The 22,908-nt window shown below is 41.4% G+C and overlaps 2 protein-coding genes across 3 annotated transcripts in view; one reads left to right on the forward strand and one right to left on the reverse strand.

The window, feature by feature from the left end:
• Positions 1-379: 379 nt before the first annotated feature.
• KCNG3 (potassium voltage-gated channel modifier subfamily G member 3) lies at positions 380-12,186 on the reverse strand. Of its 2 annotated transcripts, none has more exons than XM_026046280.1 (2): positions 11,527-12,186; positions 380-3,066 (listed from the first exon to the last, which is right to left on the reverse strand). In XM_026046280.1, exons 1-2 carry the CDS (start codon positions 12,135-12,137, stop codon positions 2,421-2,423), a joined length of 1,257 nt encoding a protein of 418 aa, XP_025902065.1. In that variant the 5' UTR covers positions 12,138-12,186; the 3' UTR covers positions 380-2,420. The 2 variants fall into 2 exon arrangements, with proteins under 2 accessions (XP_025902065.1, XP_025902064.1); XM_026046279.1 differs by having other exon boundaries at positions 11,494-12,186.
• A 222-nt stretch (positions 12,187-12,408) lies between these two features.
• The window catches only part of MTA3 (metastasis associated 1 family member 3), a 138,927-nt gene continuing 128,427 nt past the window's right edge, over positions 12,409-22,908 (forward strand). Inside the window, exons 1-2 of the mRNA XM_026046234.1 lie at positions 12,409-13,002; positions 14,080-14,125. Coding sequence (XP_025902019.1) covers positions 12,409-13,002; positions 14,080-14,125 — 640 coding nt within the window. The remainder of the gene's footprint in view (positions 13,003-14,079; positions 14,126-22,908) is intronic.

Raw genomic sequence — 22,908 nt, forward strand, 5'->3', positions numbered from 1 at the left:
GGAAGGGGAGCAGCTGCAACGTTGAGTATTCATTTGGTTAAATACAACACATGGACAAAAGACCAAGTAAGTTTTCAGGGTTGTATGGAAATAATATTTTTCCGAAGCAAATAATACCTGAAAAACAGCATATGAAAATCTGGCAGGTAAGTTCTTACATGTGGGTGTTTTTTTAATGTCAAAAATAAGCTGAAGGGATACATAAGGTGGGCATTTCCTTCCTGAAAACTGGGTATTTTTTGATACTGTCAGAATGAACTTTTCATCAGAAGATGAATATGTTACTTTCTTCAACATCTGCTCTTGGATTCAAGTCTGAAATTTCAATTTTGTCAAGGAGGAGTATTTTTTGAGGAGGAAGAAACATTTCAACTGACTGTAATATATAAGAAGGATATATATAGTTAGCCACACATGCAGGAATACAGAGCCAGCATCTCAGCTGGCAGAACTCATCTAAGTGTCTCTCAAGTCAATACTTGTCTAACTAACATCAGCTGTGACTCTGACCTGAGAAATTTTTGCTTAACGGATATTCCCTGCTCTGTGAAATGCAAGAGCAGGTTTTTTCAACTACATAATTCTGAAATAAAAGGAATAGCTGTAGCTGTCTAGGGAAGTATAGAGCTGACCTTCTGAGCATGTCAGTGACATGTTCATGTACATGTCAGTGGCCAGAAACAGAGGTATGTCTGTAACATTACTTAAAATTGCGTTCTTTGAAAAGGCTTGCCAGTAGGGAGGCTATTAAATAATTTCCAAGTCTTCAGAAGCCATTTGTAATATAATATTTTTTCTTTAAGACTGCTATTATTTTTCTTTAAGAGTGCTTAAGACTAAGACTACTTAAAATGCTAATGAATTTTTCATGTCTTAAGTGCTTTTTTCATAGTAGAGTCTTCAATGTCCTGGTTACTCACTCATCTGGTACTTTAATCCAAGTGAGCAGTTTGAGATGTGTTCTCTAGGTGGTTGTCATTTTAGTTCTAAAGCTGTTAACAAATACGTATATAAAAGATACTTCTGCAGTACAGTAATAGTAAATACTTCGCATATTTTCAGGCAAGCACACCAAATTCAACTATGCTGATGACTGTGAGCTTCCCTATTCATAGGAAAGCTCCTTGCTGATGTTTATTGGTACCTAAATTTGTAAAGCTGTACCTAAATGTGTTTTAATGTTTAACTGCACAGTTTTACATGACAGCCTTTCAGAATTATACTGAACAATGCTACTAAAGCAGTACTACACAAGAAATGTAGTGTACAGTATTTCAGAACCTAACTTGATTCATTTTAATTTTCTAGTTACATTGGAGAATATACTGTTTTACCAAGTGCAACTCCCATTTTGTTTTGCTTTCTTCAATATTATTTGGGCTTTTTACAGTTGTTTTTAAAACTTCAATTAAGTTAGTGTATTGTTGAATAAGAATCACAGAAGTTGATGGTGATGAAGAATATCATCTAATAAGGGGTAGCTATTGTCTTCTAGTGCTTTGTCCAGACTGTTTCAAGTAATGGAACTGTAAAACTCTCTTTGAGAAAATACACTATACTATGTGTAGTTAATTAAATGGGAAAAAAAAACTATGCTTATTGATAAATATCTTCTGGTGGATGCGGTTCAAGTGAAAATGTAAATAAAATTTGGATAGCTGCTCTAGTAAGCTACCAAAAATTATATCAATGCCTGATTTTTTATGCTGATCTTGGTAAAGGCAGTCTTTGATAAAGAGGTTGTTTCAGAGCTTGTGACCAATATAGTATGTGCTACAGCATTCTGAGATGCATGTACTCATTTAGATTATTCCACTGCCACTGATTTTTACTGAAGGTTTGTGTTCTTCATCAAAGATCACAATCAGTCCCTTGGATTTCTTCTCTTTTTTTTTTCCCCTGCAGACTTATATTCTTCATCTTTAAGTTGCGGAACCTGAACTACTCTGTTGTGAGGCTCAAAAGGAGTAGCAACTCTTCTTTAATATCTGATTGGCCTATCTGTGTGAAAAATTGAGATACTTCGGTCAAGTAGGCCTTAAATGCCTTCAAGGGGCACTTGGATTTAAAATTTCTGCTACACATTGCTTAGCATGGCATGTAATATTTTTATGGGAATGATGAACCTTAGTATTAAGCCCATTTTTGTTCTGTTTTTGTGTGGAAAGGCAAACTGAAGACCACACGGGCCTGGCTGAGGACTCTGAAGTCCCCTTTTGTTATTTCGTTCTCTCAGGTGTCAGACATCCCTGCCTCTCCCTACAAGGTGTCCAAGCCATGTGGGCATCCCTCCTGTCTGAATAGTGACGCGCTTTCTCCAGGCTGGTGAGAATGTTCCATAGGACTATCCAGTCAAGGACACATGAGGGGATTTTCCACCGTTCTCTTCTAAGACAAAGCTTAGCAAGTAACAAATTTGGTCAATTTAAGAACTCGGCAGAGAGGCTTCTACTGTACCTAGCAGACCGGAATTTGAGCTCATGATAACATTGCACAAAGCTATGATAAATGAAAGTAATTGGCAAGGCTAATAAAACAATGCCACTAACCACACAAATGCCTCCAAGAATCCTTCCAGGTACAGTGATGGGACACATGTCACCATAACCAACTGTGGTCATCGAGATGATCACCCACCAACAAGCAGCAGGGATACTGGCATAATCCTTATTCTTTGTTCCCAGGTCCAGCCCATTTTCAAGAAGCTGAGAAAGTGCACTGAAAATTGCCATGGCAACACAGATAAAGACAAGCAGCATCACCATCTCTCTGTAACAGCGCTTCAGAGTCAGACCAAGTGTTTGAAGGCCAATGAAATGACGAGCAAGTTTAATCACCCAGAAAATCCTCATCATTCTTAAGACCCTCAAGGTGACTCCAGCCCTCTGAAGCTGCGAATTTTCCCCGGTAAAAACTGTCATTAGGACAGAGATGTAGTAGGGAGTAATTGCCAGTAAATCAATGATGTTGAGAGGTCTTCTGACAAACTCACACTTGTTTTTGGAGACGATGAACCTCACAATGCACTCTGCCGTGAACCAGCCTATGCAGATAGCTTCAATTATCCTGTCAAAAGAAACAAAGCACAGTATTTATGGTCTGCGAGAATGCTTCAGTGGATGTTGGGTTTGTTCACGGACATTACCAAATTGACATTCAGACCTTCACAGACAACAAACAGAAAGCCACACTATTCATATGCTGAGCATGTAGCACCAAGTTTCCACAAGTAATTTGCAGATTTACTGAGAATCTTAAAATCCTATCTGCTAAGAACTTGCTTATGGATCATCTTCTAAGAATTATATATTGCTGTTAATTCTGGTACTGTGCAAATTTTCCTAAGAAATCTGGAATGGCCATTAACATGCCTAGCATAATCTAGATTTTTTTTTTCTTTATCAGGGAGGCCTTGATCCATGCTAAGAAGTCAAGGACTGCAGCTCAGTGAACTGCCTGATTACTGCCAGCAGTGTACTTGACTGAAGAAAAGTGAAGATGGAGTAGGTGGAAATCTGCTTTTGAATTAGATCACCTGTGCAGACTGCGTCTTCACAATCAGTCCATCTTACTTGCATCCTAAACAGGAACTTACCTAGAGCCTAGATGCAGAATTTTGTAGGGGTAGCCAATAAATACAACCAGCATTTTAATTCTTTACCGGGGGTACATGCTTTACTCTGTACTAGTTGAAATCTTTTTGTTTTAAATGTAATTCCACCTAAGCTGTGTTGTAGCAAAAATGTCAAGGTAACCAGAGCAATAAGCAAGACCATCTCCTTGCCAAGTACAAATAATGGTCTTGATAAAATAAAACATTGCTGTCTAAGAAGGAAAATTCAGTATGTTCTTGTGTATTTTAAGATTCCATTGCAGTGAATGAGGTTTGAGAACGCTCTCTCACTTGAAAGGTAGAAAGTGAGACACTTTGTGTAGCAAGTGTCCAATCACAGATCTGAAAATTACTCTTTTCTTAAGAATTCCAACTGTGCTCACTTGTTTACTAAAGGAGAGGATTAGAGCGAGTATTTCCCCTCTTGCTTTGTTTGCTTATCTCATTTCACAAACATTTAAGATAAAAACAAATCACCAGTGTCATCTCCTACCAACAGGTCTGCAACTGATGTGACATTCCAGATTTGAAAATACTCAATGAAACCAGAGTTTCCGTTACTGCAGGAGACCCTAGCAAGGTACTCTCTGTAGTAACAATAACTAAGTCATTACCTAAATGTCATTGAAAACATTAGGAAGACAATATTCTTTCATAACTAATACTAATAAACTTCAGAAACTAACATTTATGGGAGTTTCATAAATTAAAATGTAACATTTTTAATTCATAATATATACTTTAGTTTTATGCTAAAAATGGAGGATACAGTAACTTACTGTTGCCATATTCAGAACTTATATCTAATTCCAAACATAGCAAATTTAAATGACCACAAATTAACTTTTTAGAAATAATGTAAAGAGCTATTAATATGAAAAGAGTTTTCTCTTACAAATTGTTCTCTTAAAAATTAAGCTTTTGAAAATATTGGTGCTTCCTTTAAACATGAGAGTGATGCCTCAGCTGCTGATTTGATTTCTTTAAAAAAATATTTGGTTAATAATGTAATCAAATCAAAATGCTAATTTACTTTGTTATATGAAACTTTTTGTATAAATACAGATAACATTTTAATTTGTTATTCCTTCATGTTGAAATATTTTCTTCCAAATACAGTATATTCTCTCTCATCCTTATTATACCCATGATAAAACATACACACACAAAAAAAAAGAAAAATATAAAAAACAGCCAGATCACACTAATGATAAAGTCTGAAGTACTTACAGGTTATTAACTAATTGGGATCTCATATAATACTTGAGGAAAAAAAATGTAGCTGGTTATAAAGTTGTAGCTAGGAATATTCTACAGTCCAGTAGACTCTATTCCATTATACTTTATGATATTAATCTGGTAGTTCTGCCTATGCCCTATGAAAGGAAAAAAAAGCTATTCTTAATTTTACAAATGAAGGGTGTTTCACTTAGTAGTTCCTTCTATGGAGGAGGACACTGAAGATATGATTACTCCATGATTACAAATTAAGCAGGTCATCCCTGAGTCAAGCTGTAATGAAGTTTGGCCCACATCGGTCACTCAGTTGGAGTCTTATCTGCGAATCAGTATTGGTCTGCTATAACTTTGGGGAATAATTTTGCCAGTGGAAGTCAATATTACAGGAAATGTGATCAATTCATTGTTTTACTCTGGAGTTCTACTACTGGCAGTTTTTAGCTGAAGAGATACTGTAAACCAATTATACTGCGTTAGGAAGGGCTGGAGATCCATTTGTTGTAGAACAGACTGCAAGAGACCTAAGGAGCATCACTGCTATAAAAATGATAAAGAAGATCAAGACAGTGTGAAATGCATCATCTCCATTCCATTATATTTTGCAGTTCCATTTATCCCTGGTTTACCTAACCATCTCTACCATCCTGGCTAGGGAAAAGATGATGAAAAAGCATCTCTTTCCCCCCCCCCCCCCCCACTTCCCTCTCCCTACTTCTTTCCAGGTGTGGATCAGTTTGACTCCTCCTCTTTTTACTCTGCTTTGCCTTTATAAATGGATTTCAGCAGTCCTGCTCCATCACATCAAAGTGAGTAAGTGCTCTCCAGGTGGAACTGGAAACCTCTGCCTCTTGTGAAAATGAGAGCGCTGTGTATTAGGTTTCCGCATTCAGATTAAGTTTCTCTCTGTCTTAAGCTGACTTACCTTTATCACTAACTTACATACTTGTTAATAGATAAATAACATCTAATTAGGAAACCAAAATTAATGGTTACTCCTTAAGAGAACTTAATTTAATATGAAGTAAAGGTAGCTAAAATGCATTCACTTGGAAGACTAAAGTTAGTATTTCTTCTGTAATCAGTTCTTAAAATATTTGTTGCATATTCAAATGACAGACTGCCTGTTATTGCCTATTACTGAAATAATATGCAGTTTAAAAATCTGGAGCTATATAACTCATACGCCTTATAATGGAAGGTAAACTGTAGTACCTATTTTACAAACTTCTGTCATAGATTTTGGTTTTTTTGCCGCATCAATTTAATTTTAAAACAGCTGCTATTCAAAAGGGAGAGAGGAGGCAGAAACAGACCCATGAACTGTTTCCTCAAAGATCCCTGTAAAATTAATGAATAAACAGAGGAAATACTAGGTCTTAATTTTTGTTTGATAGCTGTTATTTCTGCTTATACTTACGGTTTGTGTGATCTTCATCGTCCCAGATCTAAGCACAGGACTGATTATTTTTCCCTTAAATTTTAAGCCTCTTGGTAGTTAACGGCTTTTCATGATTGCTTTAATCATGATTTTCATCATTGCTTTGTCCATGAACTGAAATTCAAGCCATTGTGAGCCTCCTTTCTTCTGTAATCCAGTCACTGTTTAATTTTATTCCATCTGATAACCTCCTTTCAAAGTAAGCTATTTTACATGCATATTTACTGAGTTAAACTTTTTCCAGAAATGTTTCAATCATTAGCAGGACTAGCTTGTTACACAAAAAGAATGATATTGTGGATGCCTTAAAGTATTTTGACTTAGCATTAATCTTCACCTCGAAGTGCCAAATTTATGCTTTTAGTCTCTTCTGGTGAGTTGGCTGAAACCTCCCCAAAATATTCATTAGCAGCACTATTAGCAATTAAACTTGTAAATAAAACATACACATCTACAGGACACAAGGAAAACGGATGACATGATTGAAGAGACAATATGACAGGATTAAAGATTAAACTCTGCCGACACTGCTTAGTTAAATTGTTGCTAAAATCTATTTCCATGTAAAGCACATTAAAACAGAAAAATGTCCGAACAATAGCTATCCTGCTCAGGAAGAGTCCGAGTCATTTCAGCAAATATTGCTTTTCAATCCTTCTAAAAACAACGGAATTTCTGCCTGGCTACTGGGGAAACTGCAGAATAAGAGCCATAACGCAAACAGCTTTTTGGCATTAAAAGCTTTCCTGGCATTTTTCTGTTCTGTCCTTGATTTGGTAGTAATAATACATCTCGGTGCATGAAACTGGTACATGCCTTTATACCAGAGGACATAATGAAATCTGTCTCAGCACCTCTAGGGGAAGAGCCAAATATCTTTCACATCCTTCAGATGATTTCTGGGCATGAACATCCAAACTCTGGGGTCTTTAGCCTCTTTTGTACCCTCCTTGAGCGTTTGTCTGGCACCTAACCCTGATGAGCTCTTCACGGTTCTCCTGTGTCCGGGAAGTGATACGGGTCCATTCTTTGTGTTACTTCTATCTCAAAACATCTCTACCACAATTTTGAGCATCTCAAAATCCATCAGAAAAGTCTACATAGTGATTTTAATTTAGATGTCTTCCATCTTCATTCTTTCAGAATTTAGTGTTAAGTTTTTGAGTTAGATCTCATTCAAGGAAGGAGTAGGATGTTCTAAACAGATGTCGGGCACGAATATTTGGTTTTCTGAAGTTCCACAGAGTTCAAAGTATAATGATTTTTGTGCCTCTGAAACCTAAATGTAACCTTTAAAAATGGTATTTTGCAGAGATGACAAAATCCCACTGGTAGCTGTTTAGAGATGCCTTTTGGAAGAGTTAAGTGTTTATATGCTTTTGCTTAAGAACATAGCAGTAATATGTTTGATAACTGAGGGATTCTTTCAATACAGATTTAATCATGATTCAGTAAGTGGAAAAGGGACAACAGTCTCTTTCTCGTGCTAACAAGCTATTTGTATTTAGCATTAGAAAAATAAAAAAATACAACATAATGCTGGCTTTAAGTCAAATGGCTTCAAATGGCTTGCTCAAGAACCTCCCCGAAAGATCATGCTTATCATGAGTTTATAGACAGGTCCCTGATGAGAGGCTCTCGGTTGCATCTGCTGGCACAGTTCAGAGAGAGCAAAGATGACTTGGAATTGCCAAAAGCAACAGAAGGGGAGACAGGTGTCCCTGCTGTCTGCTCCTAAACTGTGCTAATCTGATGCGAATCCTCAGCTCCGAGAAGTGAAACATGCCAAGGCAGGGAAGAGAGCAAAATCTTTTTTTCTTTTTTCTTTTTTTTAAGTCTTTTTAATAATTCATTAAAATGTCATTTTCATCCCTCATTCTGAGACTGGTCCTGGGGAAAGCAATCCCTCTGCAAACCAGGGCATTACATTCTGTCCGTGTCTCTGGTAACTGTGAAATTCAGATTCTCCATCCCTTTCTCCTTAAGAAGTCTCACTCGTGGAGTTCTCTGTTGCCCTCTCAAGGGTGTTACTCCAGAGGATCACAAATAGTCTTAAAGACTGTTCACCCTTTACTTGCTTGGTCACAGTGAAGAATCATAACACTGTAACAGTTTCTTAGGAAGATCAGAGATAGTTTGGTGTAGATTTCTAGTGACGAGGTGTTCTCATAAGAAAAATAAACGTAGCTGATACCAGCTGATAACAGTAGTAACCCTTATTTCTAACCTCATTAAAGAGGCTGCCATACTAAGTCACAGTTACTTTGTCCCACCTAAAGATGATGCTGCGACAAGGTGGAGACGCTGCTAGAGCCGCTTTCCCTGCAGCTACCCACAGTGGTTCTGTGGATGGTCACCACAGTGCAGCCACAAAAATCAGCACTGTGGCATCTCTCCAAGCCTTAAGTAATGTAACACAATATTGAGGAAAGGGCAGGGTTTTACTTTTTGTTGTTGGTTTGCTTTCTTATTAGTGAACGTGAGAAACTAAAAATATCGGAGCAGATTTCAGAGTTGCTGGTTTTCTTGAAATAATTCCTATCCAACAACTCCATCTTTCAGTATCTCTTATTTTGATCTGATAAGCCAAATGTATCCAAAATTTATGTTCTAAGGAGTTCTAGATAAGTCCTATGATCTTCACTTCTGAAAGCCTTCAAAACATCTTTTTAGAATAATAGAAAGTCTCTGTACTTGCAGTTCCAGTGCCGGATGTCAAAACATATATAGCATTAATGTCACAATTTCTCTTGACAAAATTATTACTGTAATGCTAGATAGAATTTCTTGATTTCAGTGAGGAACTCTGCCTAATAAACAAAAGGCATAATTTGGCTTCAAAGTGTTGAACAGTAACTAGTAGCCAGATTTTTAAAAGCATTCCCACTTAAGATGGGTGATTTTGCCAAAGTGCTCAATTACAGATGCTGCTGTGTGATTCCTACGACCTGATTGTCAAGTAAGCCTAAGTAATTTTAATAAATACAAGCAAAATCAAAGAAGATATTAAAAAAAAAAGAGATGAAGTCAAATGAGAATGGGACATAATCAAAAGCGGTTGTAACTTTACTGTACATCACTGTTAAAACACTGTGTCTTCTTTTTTCTAGATACAATGGGCTTTTTAGTCACATTACAGCATATGAGATGAAGAAAGGAGTTGCTCCTATAAGAGAATGGGGTCACCTCAGAAGGTGACAAGATGTGGGCAGGAAGGAACACATTTGGTTTTGCTATCAAAATGTTCATATCACTAGTAAATCACTATCAGTAGTCCATGGCTCATCACACCTGAAATGAACCTCTCTGTCTTGCTGTTTGCCTTGAAGCAACTTCTGCAAGGACATGGGGACAACTGTTGAACTGCAACGTTTACTGTAAGTTATTGCTCTTTGTTGTTGTTGTTGTAATTCCATATCACAGTCTACAGCCAGTACTGCCATCGCTGATAGAAGTCCTTGGGGTTATTTCTGCAAGCAGAAATATTCACTGGGCTGTGAAGTGTTTGGCTACTTGTGTATTTTACAAGTACTTAGGACGTTAACCTTCAAGTGCTTGGTATATAATATACAATTACACAGATGCATAAAACTCTGTGTGTGTGTGTGTGTGTATCGGCACACACATGTTCTTGTAAATAAAGGCACTATGGAAGGAAAATGGGCTGTCGCATGTTTTGCCCATCTGCAAGTTAGATTCTTCCACTAAGTGAAAAGTTAACTTCCACAATACAAAGATATAAGCAAAGACACAAAGTCACAAATGGTCCTGTTGCTTATGCTTTCCCTGTTAGCAGCATCTAAGAAATTTTCTGCCTTAAAGATCGCCCAAATCTTTGAAGTAGCTGCAACACAGAAGCAGCTGTGCAAAGCTTAAATAAGACTTTTTAATTGGAAGAGCCCAAAAAAACAACTTTTGACATATCTGAATCTAATCAGGAGTGAAATGCTTCACAATCTGTATCTGGGTTTTTTTTTTTTTTTTTTTTTTTTTTTTTTTTTTTTTTTTTTTTTTTTTTTGGTTCGTACAGTAAATTCTTTGGCTCAGCTACAGTCTGAATTACAGGTGCAGTTTTCCATTAAGTTAATGGAAACTATGAAAATACTTTCCAAGGAATTAATTTGGCTACTAAGGTATAATATATCACATTCCAATTAACTCTATGGTAAAAGACGGTCATTTCATAATGACAGGATTGCGATTTCACTGTAGGGTCCGCTTAGTAGAAAAAGAAGCTGGAAACTTTTCTTGCTGTATATTGTACTTCCTTAAAAGAAGGGAGAAGCTAGAAGAAACATCTACTTTTTTTTTTTTTATGTGTCTTATTTGTGAGGGAAATCCCACTTATGTGATCTTGATTTTGTTTTCTAGAGAATAGAAAATAGAGAGTAATGACACTGGAGTCAGTGGAGCCAATGTACTTATAAAAAGATCACAAGAAAGATGGAAAAGGGTTTGCTCATACTTATAAGACTTGAGATGCAGCTTTATAGCCCCACAGCCTGCTTTCTGCAGGAGGTTTTCCACATCATTTAGTGTTCTTAGACGTGTTTTGTCTAAAGCAAATGTAAACATCTGTTGCATTTATATACTGGGGCACAATATAATCCATTTGCAAGAGCTTAACCCTCGATTTGATCATCTCCTGCGTGTCCACATGGAGAATCTGGGACTGGGGGAAAGGCTGTTGCCGTAGGTGAGGTTTTACAAGCTCACAGCTTTAACATGCACGGCATCTGCTCCAGGAGCAGGGCAGCATGCACACAGGTAGAGCACATACTGCAGTGGGATTTTCCCAACCTAAGAAAGGGAGGAATTGCTTTTGGCGGGTGAGGGAGAGGGGAGAGGGTGTTATTCTGCCTTTTCCCACAATTATAAGACCTAACTGTCCATAACACCACCACGGGCGTGCAAGGCGCCCTGGGCAGCGCTGCCTGCCCCTGAGCCAGCAGCTGGGCAACCTCTTCCTCCTCCTCCTCCTCTTCCTCCTGCTGCCGCTGCCGCGAGGGCAGCTGAGGCGGGAGGGACCCGGCTCCGGAGCGCCAGCGCAGCCCGTCCCCGCGCCCCGGCTCCTCGGCGCGGGCTTGAAGGTCTCCCGGCCCCTTTCGGGCGGCCACAGCCACAGAGCATGACGACGAGCGGCGGGACACACTGGACGGGACACACGGGGAGCGCACAGCGGGAAAATAAAGGATCCTCCTACCCTGAGGGCTCCCTCACTGACTCTGCTGTGTACCTGCTCTGCTCCTCCACGCTGCGGTTCTCCGGCGCGCGCCACTCGGGCAGCGTGCTGGCGCACAGCACCACCATGGACACGATCACGAAGAGGATGGAGACGGTGGCCAGCACCTGCGCGGCCACGGAGGACGTGGGCTCCTCGAAAGTCCTCCTCATCCTCTCGAGCCAGCGGCCGCGCTCGGGCGCGCGGCGGCCCCTGCCCTCGGCGGCCGCCTCGCCGGGCGGCTCCGCGGCCGCGTAGTAGCCGCGCGTCTCGGACATGCGCTCGTCCAGGCGCCGCTGGCAGCAGTAGTCGAGGTGCGAGCCCTCGAGCCCCCAGTAGACGAGCTCGTTGTAGAAGGAGAGCTCGCACATGTGCGGCACGAAGCGCAGGTGGCCGTGGCGCACGTAGAGCATGATGAAGCCGAAGGCCTCGGCGTGCCGGTCGAAGAAGAACTCGTTGCGCTCGCGGTCGTAGTCGTCGCACACCTCGAGCACGTCCTGCTCGGAGCGGCAGCCGTGCAGGCGGCTCACCCGCCGCAGCGGGAAATCCTTGAGCACCTCCCGCGAGAAGGAGTAGCGGGTGCCCCCGACGTTCAACACCACCGAGGGGCCCCTGCCAAAGTTCATGGCGCGGGCGTCGCGGAGGAGGGGACGGGACGGGCTGCCCCGGCTCGGCGCGGCGCGGCTCGGCTCAGTCCGGTTCGGCTCGGCGCGGTCCGGTCCGGCTCGGCCCCCGGCCGCCCGCCCGCCCTGCCGCGGCTGCGGGGCGCGCTCTCAGCGGCGGCGGGCGGGCATGGCGGGGCCGGGGGCTCCGCTCCGCCCGGTGCCGGTGCCGGCTCGCGGGCGGGCGGGAGGCGGGCGCGGGACGTGGGACACGCCCCCTCCCCCGCCCGCGCACATGGCGGAGCGGGGCTGCGCCGCTGTCGCCTTCCTCCTCCTCCTCCTCCTCCTCCGCAGCCCCGGGCTCCCTCGGGCCCTGCCGGCAAAGGGCTTCGCCGCGGCGGGCTGGGGGCTCGGCGAGGCAGCGCTGCCCCCCGGCAAAAGCCGCCGCACGCACGCAGGCTTCGGCCAAGTTGTCCCCCAAAATAATAATAATAATGACAATAATAATAAAAAGTTCTGTTCGCGCCGCGTCTTCGGTCGAAACTTCGTCGCCTGGAGCCGCGCGCGGGCGGGCGGGCGGGCGGAGCGGCGGGGACGGAGCGCGTCCCCCGCCGCGGGGACACTGCTCCCCGCTCCCTTCTACCGGGAGCCGGAACGGCTGGAAGCGCCGGGGCTCCCTCCGAGCTGCCGGGTCGCCGGCCCGCGCCCGTCGCTGTCCCCCCGCGCCGGGGTCAGCGCCCGCCGCTGGGAGCCCCGCGCGGCGCCAACGCGGGGCTGCCCGGGGAGCTCCCCGTTCCCGCTGCCGCCTCCTTCCTGTTCCCTCTTACCCTACGTACAACAGCGGTGTTTTCTAGGCTCACTGGAGCAGCGTGGGGCAAAACGGCCCGAGGTGAGCGCTGCCGTTCAGCGAGGCGCAAATGCAGCAGCCACCTTCTGCAGCCGCCCGCGGGGAAGGGCAGGTGAGGAGCCCTTTCCAAAAGCAAGGCAAGGGGTTGTCCCCAGCGGAGCACCGGGTCTCCCAAGGGACACCCAGGCTAAAACGGCGTCTTGGCATCCCCGTCCCTCGCTCCTCTACAGATATGTATTTGTTTGTACAGTTTATCGCTTTTGTCGTTGTTGCTGCCATGTTACTTAGCTGAGGTTGGCAAGGCAGTTAGGTGTATTAAAAAAAATGGATAATCGTCATATTGTCAAATAAATAAATAGCAGTGTTTGTTTTAAAGGAGAATTTGGATAAGTACTGACATTTTAACCATATCTGTCATCCTTCCCCAAAAAAACCTCTTTAGGTTTAGGGGTAAGAATCGCGTCCACGTTTCTCGCTGAGCCGCGCTCTGCTGGATCTCTTGTGCTTATGGCATGTACAGTATGTCCGCTAGAGGTCACCGTTAGTCATTTTTCGCTGATAATTTACTAAAAAAAAAAAAAAAAGAAAGAAAAAAAAGAAAGAAAAAAACCACCCAAACTCCAATTATAAAATGTAGTAAAGTATGCACATCAATCTGTTGTTGCACAGCAAGGTCACTTCTGATCTCTGTTTAGTCATTTTAGTGTCTGTTTTCACATAGCCGGAATGGTTTTTGCTACCAGCAGCTGCGTTTAGTTAATGTTTCTAGGCAGCCAGTTAATTTTATAATCATCAATCAGTACTCTAAACCTTTTCACCTCTCTTTGACGTGCGTGCTGCTGGTTTTTATTCTTGCAGGAACAATTATTAAACTTCTGCTTTAGAAATATGGGGTTTTTTTTGATAACAAGATATAGCTAGAACTCTCACAGTGATAATGAGTAATCCAGGTGTTTCTAGTTTTGTAGTTTGTCATGCTTCCTGCTCCAAGCATTTTAACCCCCCTTTGTAGGTTGTTGTGGGTTTGTAGAGGAAGAGAGGAGAATAATGTGGGCTTAAGACATGAATGTTCTAACTGAAACATGGAATAATGAGTTGGACTGTTCATTCTGGAAATAGTTTCAATGGAAGAAAAGCTGCCTGGTGAAGCAGTATACAAGAACAGGTAAAGTGTTGAGCATACAAGAATCAGACTTTGTTATGTACCAATTTATGAAACAATATAAGTTGATTTTAATTCTGTTGCTGTTCCTGTTTCTTTTTAAAATAAAACAGTGATTTCCATCTTTAGAATAACATTGTCACACATTGGGGAGCAAAGCTAACCTGACAACATCAGTGTTATTTTCTCTGGGGTCTGGCATGTTCCAGTTTAGTTATTTTGGTTATAATTACTGACTCTCAGTAGAGGGGATTTGTTCCAGCTAGCTGGTGTCAATAGCTGTAAACAATGCGTTCTCTCACCAGGAACAGTCATTTAGCAGGAACAAAAAGTCAAATTTTTAGACGAGCTTTGTATTTTTCCAGTATATGTTCTGATTTTGAGCATTTTGAGATCAGTCACACCATTGTAGCGATGAAATAGATGTTTTATGGTAAATCCATGGTAATTCGAATGGTTTCATGGGACTTGCATAGATTTTTACAATTGTCAAATCAGTGTTTGTCTTAAAGCTGTCCTCTTTTTCCTAGAGATCTCAGTGAGTGCTAGCTTTTTTGTTGTTGTTGTTGTTAAATTTCTTGGGAATTTTGAAGATCTGGGGAATTTTGAAGAACAGGCCTGGGTTCCTGAAGGACCTTTTTAAAAAAGCTTAGTGTGTATATCTAATAACATAAGAACAAAAAGATACTTTAAGCCTTTTTTTTTTTTTTTAAGTGTGTTTTGAAGGTCCAGCTGTGGTTTTGAAGGGTGGTACCAAATCAGTAAAACAATTGAGCCATATATACCATGTAAATAAATCAACATAAGAATTACTAAATAATATTCAACCTTTATGCTGATGCTAGATTTTTGTGGTTTAAAATGAAGAATTAAGCTGTCTGGCAATCTAAAACTTAATAAAAAACCTTTTTCAAGTAGTCAGTTGAGTTTCTTGCCTCTTGTGAGGGGTTTTGTGTGTTTCCTTTTGACTCTTAGGATGACTACTGGGATCTTGATTCAGTGGAATTACTTTCTTTTCCTGGTATTAAATAGCCATATAATTTATTGCCCAGAAGGAGCCTCCTATTTAATAGGCATTATGATTTTTTAAAAAAAAGATGCCTTGTGTAGCGACATCTGTTCTTTGGGTTATGCTCTTATGTCCTAAGAGTATTTAATGAACTTCAAGTATTTTCTGTCGTTTCTAAATCATCTGGCCTTATGTTGAGGGCCCTGCTCTAAGTGCAGCACTATGTTAGCTTAAAAAAAAAAAAAAAAAAAAAAAAAGATTGCTTTTGGATCTTTTATGCAATCCAAGTGGGTTATTTTTGATGTTGGGCATTTTCATAACCCAGGATCAGAGTCTGTTCCTTCTGAAGTCACTACTTGCATGTGTCACTACTGAGTCACCAGTGAGCGTTGTGCCTGCTAAATGCAGGGAAAAAATGGCTTTTGGTGGGGTGTCTCCAGTCAGGATTCTTGTTTTCTTGTACCTGGGAACCTCAGGCATGGAGCAGGACACCATAATAAGAGACTTGTACAAGCAGATCAAAAAGATTTTCCTGATAAAGGACAGTGCAGCCTGTTAAATGTCAAAATGAGGTTTTGTTTGTTTGTTTTGGGAAAGGGGTGCTAACTTGGTTGTGTTTGCCAATATCTGTCTTTATTTCTTAAAGAGATGGTAAAGAATAGAACAAATGCTTCCGCAGGTTCAGCATGTGCAAATGGGCTATAGTTGACAATTATCTTTATTTTAAATATCAGGGAAAAAAAAATGGTTCACACTGTTTTCTTTTGTGAGGCTTCTCTGTGCACCAGAGCCCTGCTACCTTCAATGCAATTTGGGGGCTACCTAGAAACTTTTCAGGAAATGGGCCCATTACCACATGTAATTACAAAATAGAGAGTCTAATGATGGTTGTAGTTCAGGTTGTCGGTGGCACCTGACATAAAAGCACAAGTTCCCCTGTCACTGAGGCACTTCTAAAGACCTGAATAATTTTGAATATGAATGTTTCTAAAAGTGGTTGAATGACATTTAGTAGGGAGTTGGGTATTCGCATGAGCACAAAATACAATCTGTAGTTGACATTTATAATTAGACTAGCTTATTTCATGAAACGTTAGCAATTTGGGGGATTTGGCTGTGTACAAATCTGAATTTGATTTGATGTCAGGGTCCATGTATCTGTAGGTCAGGCTCAAAGCTTTTTTATAATGTGAGGTGCAGCTGCCTTCCCTGTCGTCTACCTTTACTGAGACAAAGCCTCATAGGATTCAGGGACCTGATGCTGGGCTAATTAGTGAAGGCTGTTAATTTTCACTTGTGCAGAGAGGGCTAGTAGCTGGGATAAACTAGTTCTGTTTAGCCTGAGCTCCAGGCAGGGAGATTCGCAGCATGGAGAGAAGGACATTGCTTGCCTGAGGAATGGGGTTAGAAGGAGACTTGCTAATTGGGAAATTCAAAGGCGCGAGCGGTTTCTCACAGCGGAGAGGAATACAGGAAAACACCTTCTATCAGTGTGGTCCCTTTCTAAATGCCAGCCAAAAGGAGGGGAAGCTGCCTGCAGAGGAGATGGGGAGAAATGCTGCGAGTCGGGAAAGCCATGTGTGGGGGTGAAGCCAAAGGATGCGCTGAGATGGGAAGAAGCTGAGCCAGGCGAATGCACATAAATATTATTTTGTCTGTTTTTTTTTTAAATGTTAACTAACATAAAGGATTTTTGTTGTTTTTTATTGAATCCTCATCAGTGCCATAAGCTCAGTTCAGTTGCTTAAGTGCACATGCATTAGTGCCATTGAGGATGCCCTCGTTTCCCCATGTATCCACCCGCTGCTGCAGCAGCACGTGAGCTATCTGTGTCGTATCTGCCAGGGGTGTCCTGGATGTCCTATAGGTGACTAGATGCCTATGCTCAGGTAACTGATTTGAGCCCTGTGCATCTGTTATGTATTGCTGAAGAACAGGGCTGGAAATTCAGATCACCTGTTGGTGGCCCTTGGGAACCTACATTAAGAAGGGTCTGGTGAGTCACCAGTGGTCACTGAGAGGGGAATTTGGGCATCTGCGACTCTGAAATCCTATTTGGGTGAGGGGTACAGGGAGCTTATGCTAAAGGCAACAGAGCGAATCCGGGTACTTCTGCCTGCTCATGCAGAGGAAGCCCTGCACACAGGGCCCCAGTTGCGTGGGGCTCAACCACAGGGAGCTAGGGTCCAGCTGGTGGAGGTCTACTGGACTTGCAGGAAAAAAAAGTTCTTAGGAGAAATTTCTGGAAATAGAGGTTAATGTGTCTCCCTCTCTTTCTCTCTCTCTTTTTTTTTTTTTTTTTTTTTTCTCTCTCTCTCCTTTTCTTAGTGGTAGATTTTCCATTGTATGTGTCTAGGCTCTCAGGGGAAGGCAACTCTCTCTTGCTATTACTGTGCTCCTAGCTTTATCCCTCAGTGGAAATCAAGTTAGATAAGACTTTTTTTCTTTCTTTTCATTTTTTTTTTCTTTTTGAGCCCTGTCACTAGTTCTGTATTTGGGATGTACTAAGCTCTTAAATATTGTTTTTTCCTCAAATAGTGAGTTGTTAACGGCTGTTCACTTATACTAACCTACAGCAAAAAATTCAAGACTATTATATAATAGTTGAGTATACAAAATTTAATCACTTTGTTTACATGATGCATATTTTCATTTATAGAAAGAAGCATTTTTTTTTCTTTTTTCCCCTAATTGAATACTTCATCTTTTCCAGAGGTCCCAGAAAGTCTTCTCAAACACGGGTTTATTAAAATGATCGGGCTGGCTTACATGGATTAATGTTAGCATATCTACTTAGAATTAAAGATGATGCTCGAGCTTATTAAATAAAAAAAGCATTTTATAGCCATTCAACTGAATAATACTATCCAGCTAAAATAAATAAAACCGTAGTCTCTTGTATTCTGTTCACAAAGCAGCCACTTGGCTCTTGCACCTCCTGTAAAAGCCATCGCTTCCTGGGGCTGCTGCTGCACTGGAGAGTTCTGTGTTCCTACCCCTCCTCAGCACCTAGACCTGATGCTGGTGCAACGAGGAGTTCAAACCTTTGCATTGTAGGAGCTTCAGGAGCAACTGGAGTATAGACTATAACAACTATGTATGTAGCCTCGTGATATAGCTACTGTGAGGCCTGTAAAGCCATCCTAGCCTGAGTTGGCAGCGTGGGTTGTTAAGTGGCACCTTTCACTTCTGTGCAGCTGAAGATTCACCAGCACTTTCTGTGAAGCGACTTGACTGCAGTATGTTGGACGGGATTCCAGTTCATTGCAGGAGAGTTATATTGTCTGGGGTTGCATGCAAGCAATTGTATAAAGCTTCCCTGTGTGCCTACATAACCACTGTCGATGCCTGAGCAAAGGCAGCAAGTCCACCGCTGTGCTACTGACCTTAGTATTTGCTTCCAGGAATGACAGTTTCTCGCCTATACAAGAAAAGATTCCTTCCTAAATCACACAAGAGACCAGGTTATGTCCTGGAAGTATAAGTAATCATGTTGTTAGCTTCATTGAACTGTCTCAGTGGTCAGAATGAGTCTGTCTCTTTCTCTCTGAAGGTGTGGAAGTTTTCCCCCGTGACAGTGTTTTCAACTCTATTTCACTTCAAGGTGATGCTGTAACAGCTGATGTCCTGGATAAGATACAAGTACCAAATGAGACGGATCAGTACAGTAGTTTGTAAACTGTCTTCTAACTCTGTAACATATATCTATCTATATATGTGTGTGTGTGTATATATATAAAAAATATATTTTTCTGTTGCACTATAGAAATACTTACTTGTGAGCAGCTTTTGTGCTGTATTCTCCTCTGATATGAGTCACCATAGCTTCATTTTATGCAATTACTGATTTCATATTTATATATATACTCAAATTTTGAACACATTTGCCTATATCAACACACCTGCAACATCACCAGCAACTTGGACATGCCTTAGCTTCCTGCTACCCATTGCAATAAACTGTGGAGTTGAGTTGCTGAGGCTGGAGGGGCTTTGCCACACCTTTGCCATCAGGTTGGGGCTGGCTCCAGCCTGCATACAGTGAAATATGAAAGTTTCATAATCTTGACAGGAATAAAGATCTTGCCTGGAAATCATCACAGAACGGTTGAGGTTGGACAGGATGTTCAGAAATCATCTAGTCCAACCCCCCTGCCCAGGCAGGGTCATATAAACCAAATTGACCAAGTCTGTGTCCAGGAGGCTTTTGAGCATCTCCAAGGATGGAGACTGCACAACCTCTCTGGGTAACTAGCTCTAATGCATGGTCACTATCACAATAAAAAAGAATTGTTTTGTCTATTTATTAGGATGTTCAGAAGGCCCTTTCTGGGTTTCAGTTTGTGCCCATTGCCTCTCAGTCACTGGACACCGCTGAAACCAGTTTGATTCATTCCTCTTCACATCCTCCCTTCAGATATTTATACACTCTGCTAAGATCCACCCCCTCCCTTCAATCTTCCCTTTTTCCGGGCTAGACTGTTCCAGCTCTCTAATGGCTAATTAACAAATTATTAATATAGTCTATGCAAATTTATACTGATAAAGGTCTTTGGTAAATTTTCTCTCTATATATATTTAGTACATGTGCATTTCAATGACAAGGGTAAAAACAAAATAGATTACTCATTTCAGATTCTAAATTGGATTTTCTTTTGATCTACAGTAACTTGTTATTTTGTTGTTTTTGCTGAGCTATTGCAAAAACAAGGCAGGCAACATCAGTAATCTTGAGACTGCAGTAAGAAGAAATTTGTACGTGTCTTCCTGGAAAAACTTAATGTTATTTAGTGACACATGCTCCACTTATGTTGCACTTTAGTGAATATAATCATCCTGCTCTGTTTCTAAAAGGTGGGAAAATACAGTAATGCCTTCAGAGCTTGTTTCAGAAGCTTCTCTCCTTAGCAGAAAGTCTTTGCCCATCGACTGCAGCGTTCTTCTCATACACCACAGAGGCTGGCAGAGCTTCTTTCTGTTCGGGGGTTTTATATATAGATAGTGGAATATAGTGGTCTCCTCCTCAAGCCTACAACATGTGACCCTCTCTGATTTTTCTGAAGAGCATTGCTATCAGATAATACATTTGTTTTCCCTCAGCAGACTTAAATATATATATTTTTTTAACAATCTGTTTAAACATTTGTGGTGTTGAACAGAGTTCAAATTGGAAACAGACATCCCAGTTTGCAGTGCCTTGCTAGTTTGATTTCTTTCCTCCTTTCCTGCTACAGTTAGGTTTTTAATTCTGAGATCTATCGTTAATTCAGTAACGTACATCACTGGTATGCTGTGTTTTTTAACATTTTCTGTAATTCATGTATTAAAAACTATTTCTTTTTCAAAAGATGGTAAGAATAGGGAAGCACAAAAGGTCTTAAGCAATGAGTGCTCATTAAAACAGAATGGGAATCCTGGGCTGTTCTTCTCTAGAAGCCCTGTTGTAGTGAGCAGGACACTAATTCTGAGTGTCTTACTCAAAAAATGTTCAGAAAAGCTTCATCTTCTCCCTCTCCTGCGCTGTGTTTCATGTGCTTCTTTTTAAGAGAGGGCTGTGAGGACTTGCCTGCTCGGCCAGGAGAGTGTTTTGAAGAGCTGTGATGCCTGGGCTTTCAGCCTCTCCAAACACACAAAGTCCTGCTGAGAGAGACCTGTGCCTTGCACAGATGCCCTCCTCCACGGCCTGCCCCTGTGGTGAGCTGCAGCCCAGCTAAAGCCCTGTGAAGCCACTGTGGCCTGGGCCCAGCAGAGACTAGGGAGGTGCCAGAACAGGGCGCTTTTTCTCCTACAGTTCCATAGAGTATTTGCAAAATACTCTTGACAGTCTCCTTGTGCCTGAAATTCAATATCTCATCAGCTCAACCGAATGTGCAGAATATTCAGCCACTGCCAAATAAGTAATCAAATTGCTTATTCATACATTTGATCTTTGTCTCTTACATTTCTGGTATACCTGGATGAGCAGCTCTTGAAAGCAGAGAGGGAGATAAGTGTGTGGAGCTGTGATTGCAACCCCCAAACTTCTCAGCAGCCTGGTGGGAGGGACCGTGATGAGGTGCATCAGGATCCATCCTCTCCGAGCACTGGGGACTTGGGGCTGGCATTTTACCAAGCCGAAGTTCCCTGTTTTCTGTAGCTTGCTTGGTGTGGAGAGCCAGATGTGCAGGCTTGCTTTCATGGGGTTGTGCCTTCAAAGTTCAATGGAACTGATGGAATGTCCATCATAGCAGAGGGAATGTCCATAGCAGAGGGCTGTAATTCCAACTGATGGAATTTCCATCGTTCAAATGGAAACGATCTGCAGCAGTAGGGCTGAGAATGAACTACGAACTAGTATTTTGGAGCCACTGTAGGTTAAAATAACACATTTTACAGAAAATAATGATAGTCTGTCCATCAATCCAATGCCCACTGTATTTAAGTAGTGCTTTAGCATGTATATAATAAATTTGACTGAAAGGAATCCGCAATGCAGGAATTGTGAATGTTTAGGTCACCTGGCTCAGGAGACTGGTATGGCAAGTAACAAATGAATTATTTCTCATTAATAAATTGCTTAGTGCAATTATTTGCAGACTTTAGATTATCTGAGCATATTGTTGGCATAAAAAAATCTTAGCCTTGCATGACTGGAGAAATAGCTTCGTAGCGAAGGAGAAGGGGGGAAAAAAAAAAAAGGTAAGAATATAACTCTTGAGTTGCTTCAATCTCCCAGGACAGATTTTATCCTTCCATGAGTTTTTATTGCCAGATTGTAAAACTTTGGAATAGAAGCTGGTAATGGAAATAGTGATGAAGAAAATTTTTGGTGTTAGGAATGGTGACATGATAGATTCTCTGTGCCCAGAAGTTTTACACACAAAGGGGATTGCAAGACCGAAATAGTAACGTTCCCTTTGCTGTTCCGAACAGCAGGCTTCAACAGAAAGTGACAACCTGGATTTAATACCCTATTCCAGGAAGATCATGAAGACCTATTGTCCTCCTATCCTCTCTCTGCAGGGAAATAATTTTGGTGAGAGTATAAGGGGGTTCCTTAGTTAACCAGAATTTGTAGGAAACGGCTCATCCCCGAACAAAACAGTTACCAGAACGGTGCACTCTGTTCAGAGGTGAAGGTTTTGTTGAGGGCTAATACGGCAGCAAATACTGCTTTCGGTGCTGTACTACCTCAGTTTCCATACTACTTCCATCACAGAAATGTGAAAGTTGGTAAGAAGCTGTTTAGGAGCTGCTTGTCACATAAGAAGAGACTGAAACAGCAAGTTGATACTTGCTGCTTTTTTGTGTTTTAATGCTGCTTTTTAACATTTTTGATGTAAAAGGCTTTTAAAAATGACTGGCCACCTTTATATCACAATTGTTACTAAGCAATGTATTTCTCCAAGATTCACTTATGGAACTTATACTTCATAATTTCTTGTCTATATGTTTGATTTTTTTTTTCTTTTCTGTTTTGTTTGTGTAAACTCTCTAAAGAGCAGTGGTAAAATTTTAGTTAGCTATAGTATTGTAAACTGTGGCATCCCATCTGCATGCTATGGAAAGCAGCACTACACACATGCACAAACGTGTTCTCTTCCCACTTCCTTCCCATCACAAGAGATCACTGCAATTCAGTTGCTTGTTATTTTCTTTTCTAAGCAGAAGAGATTAGTAGCCAAACACAGGATGACTCATGCTCAAAATAAAATATTCATCAAACTACAGTAAATAACCTTCCTCATGCCAAAATGGAGGGCAACTACCAAAGAGGAACCTCCTTAAAATATTCATT

Source organism: Nothoprocta perdicaria, unplaced genomic scaffold (genome assembly GCF_003342845.1).
Source record: "Nothoprocta perdicaria isolate Ctin4 unplaced genomic scaffold, notPer1 scaffold_43, whole genome shotgun sequence".
In the NCBI taxonomy this organism is placed as follows: domain Eukaryota; kingdom Metazoa; phylum Chordata; class Aves; order Tinamiformes; family Tinamidae; genus Nothoprocta; species Nothoprocta perdicaria.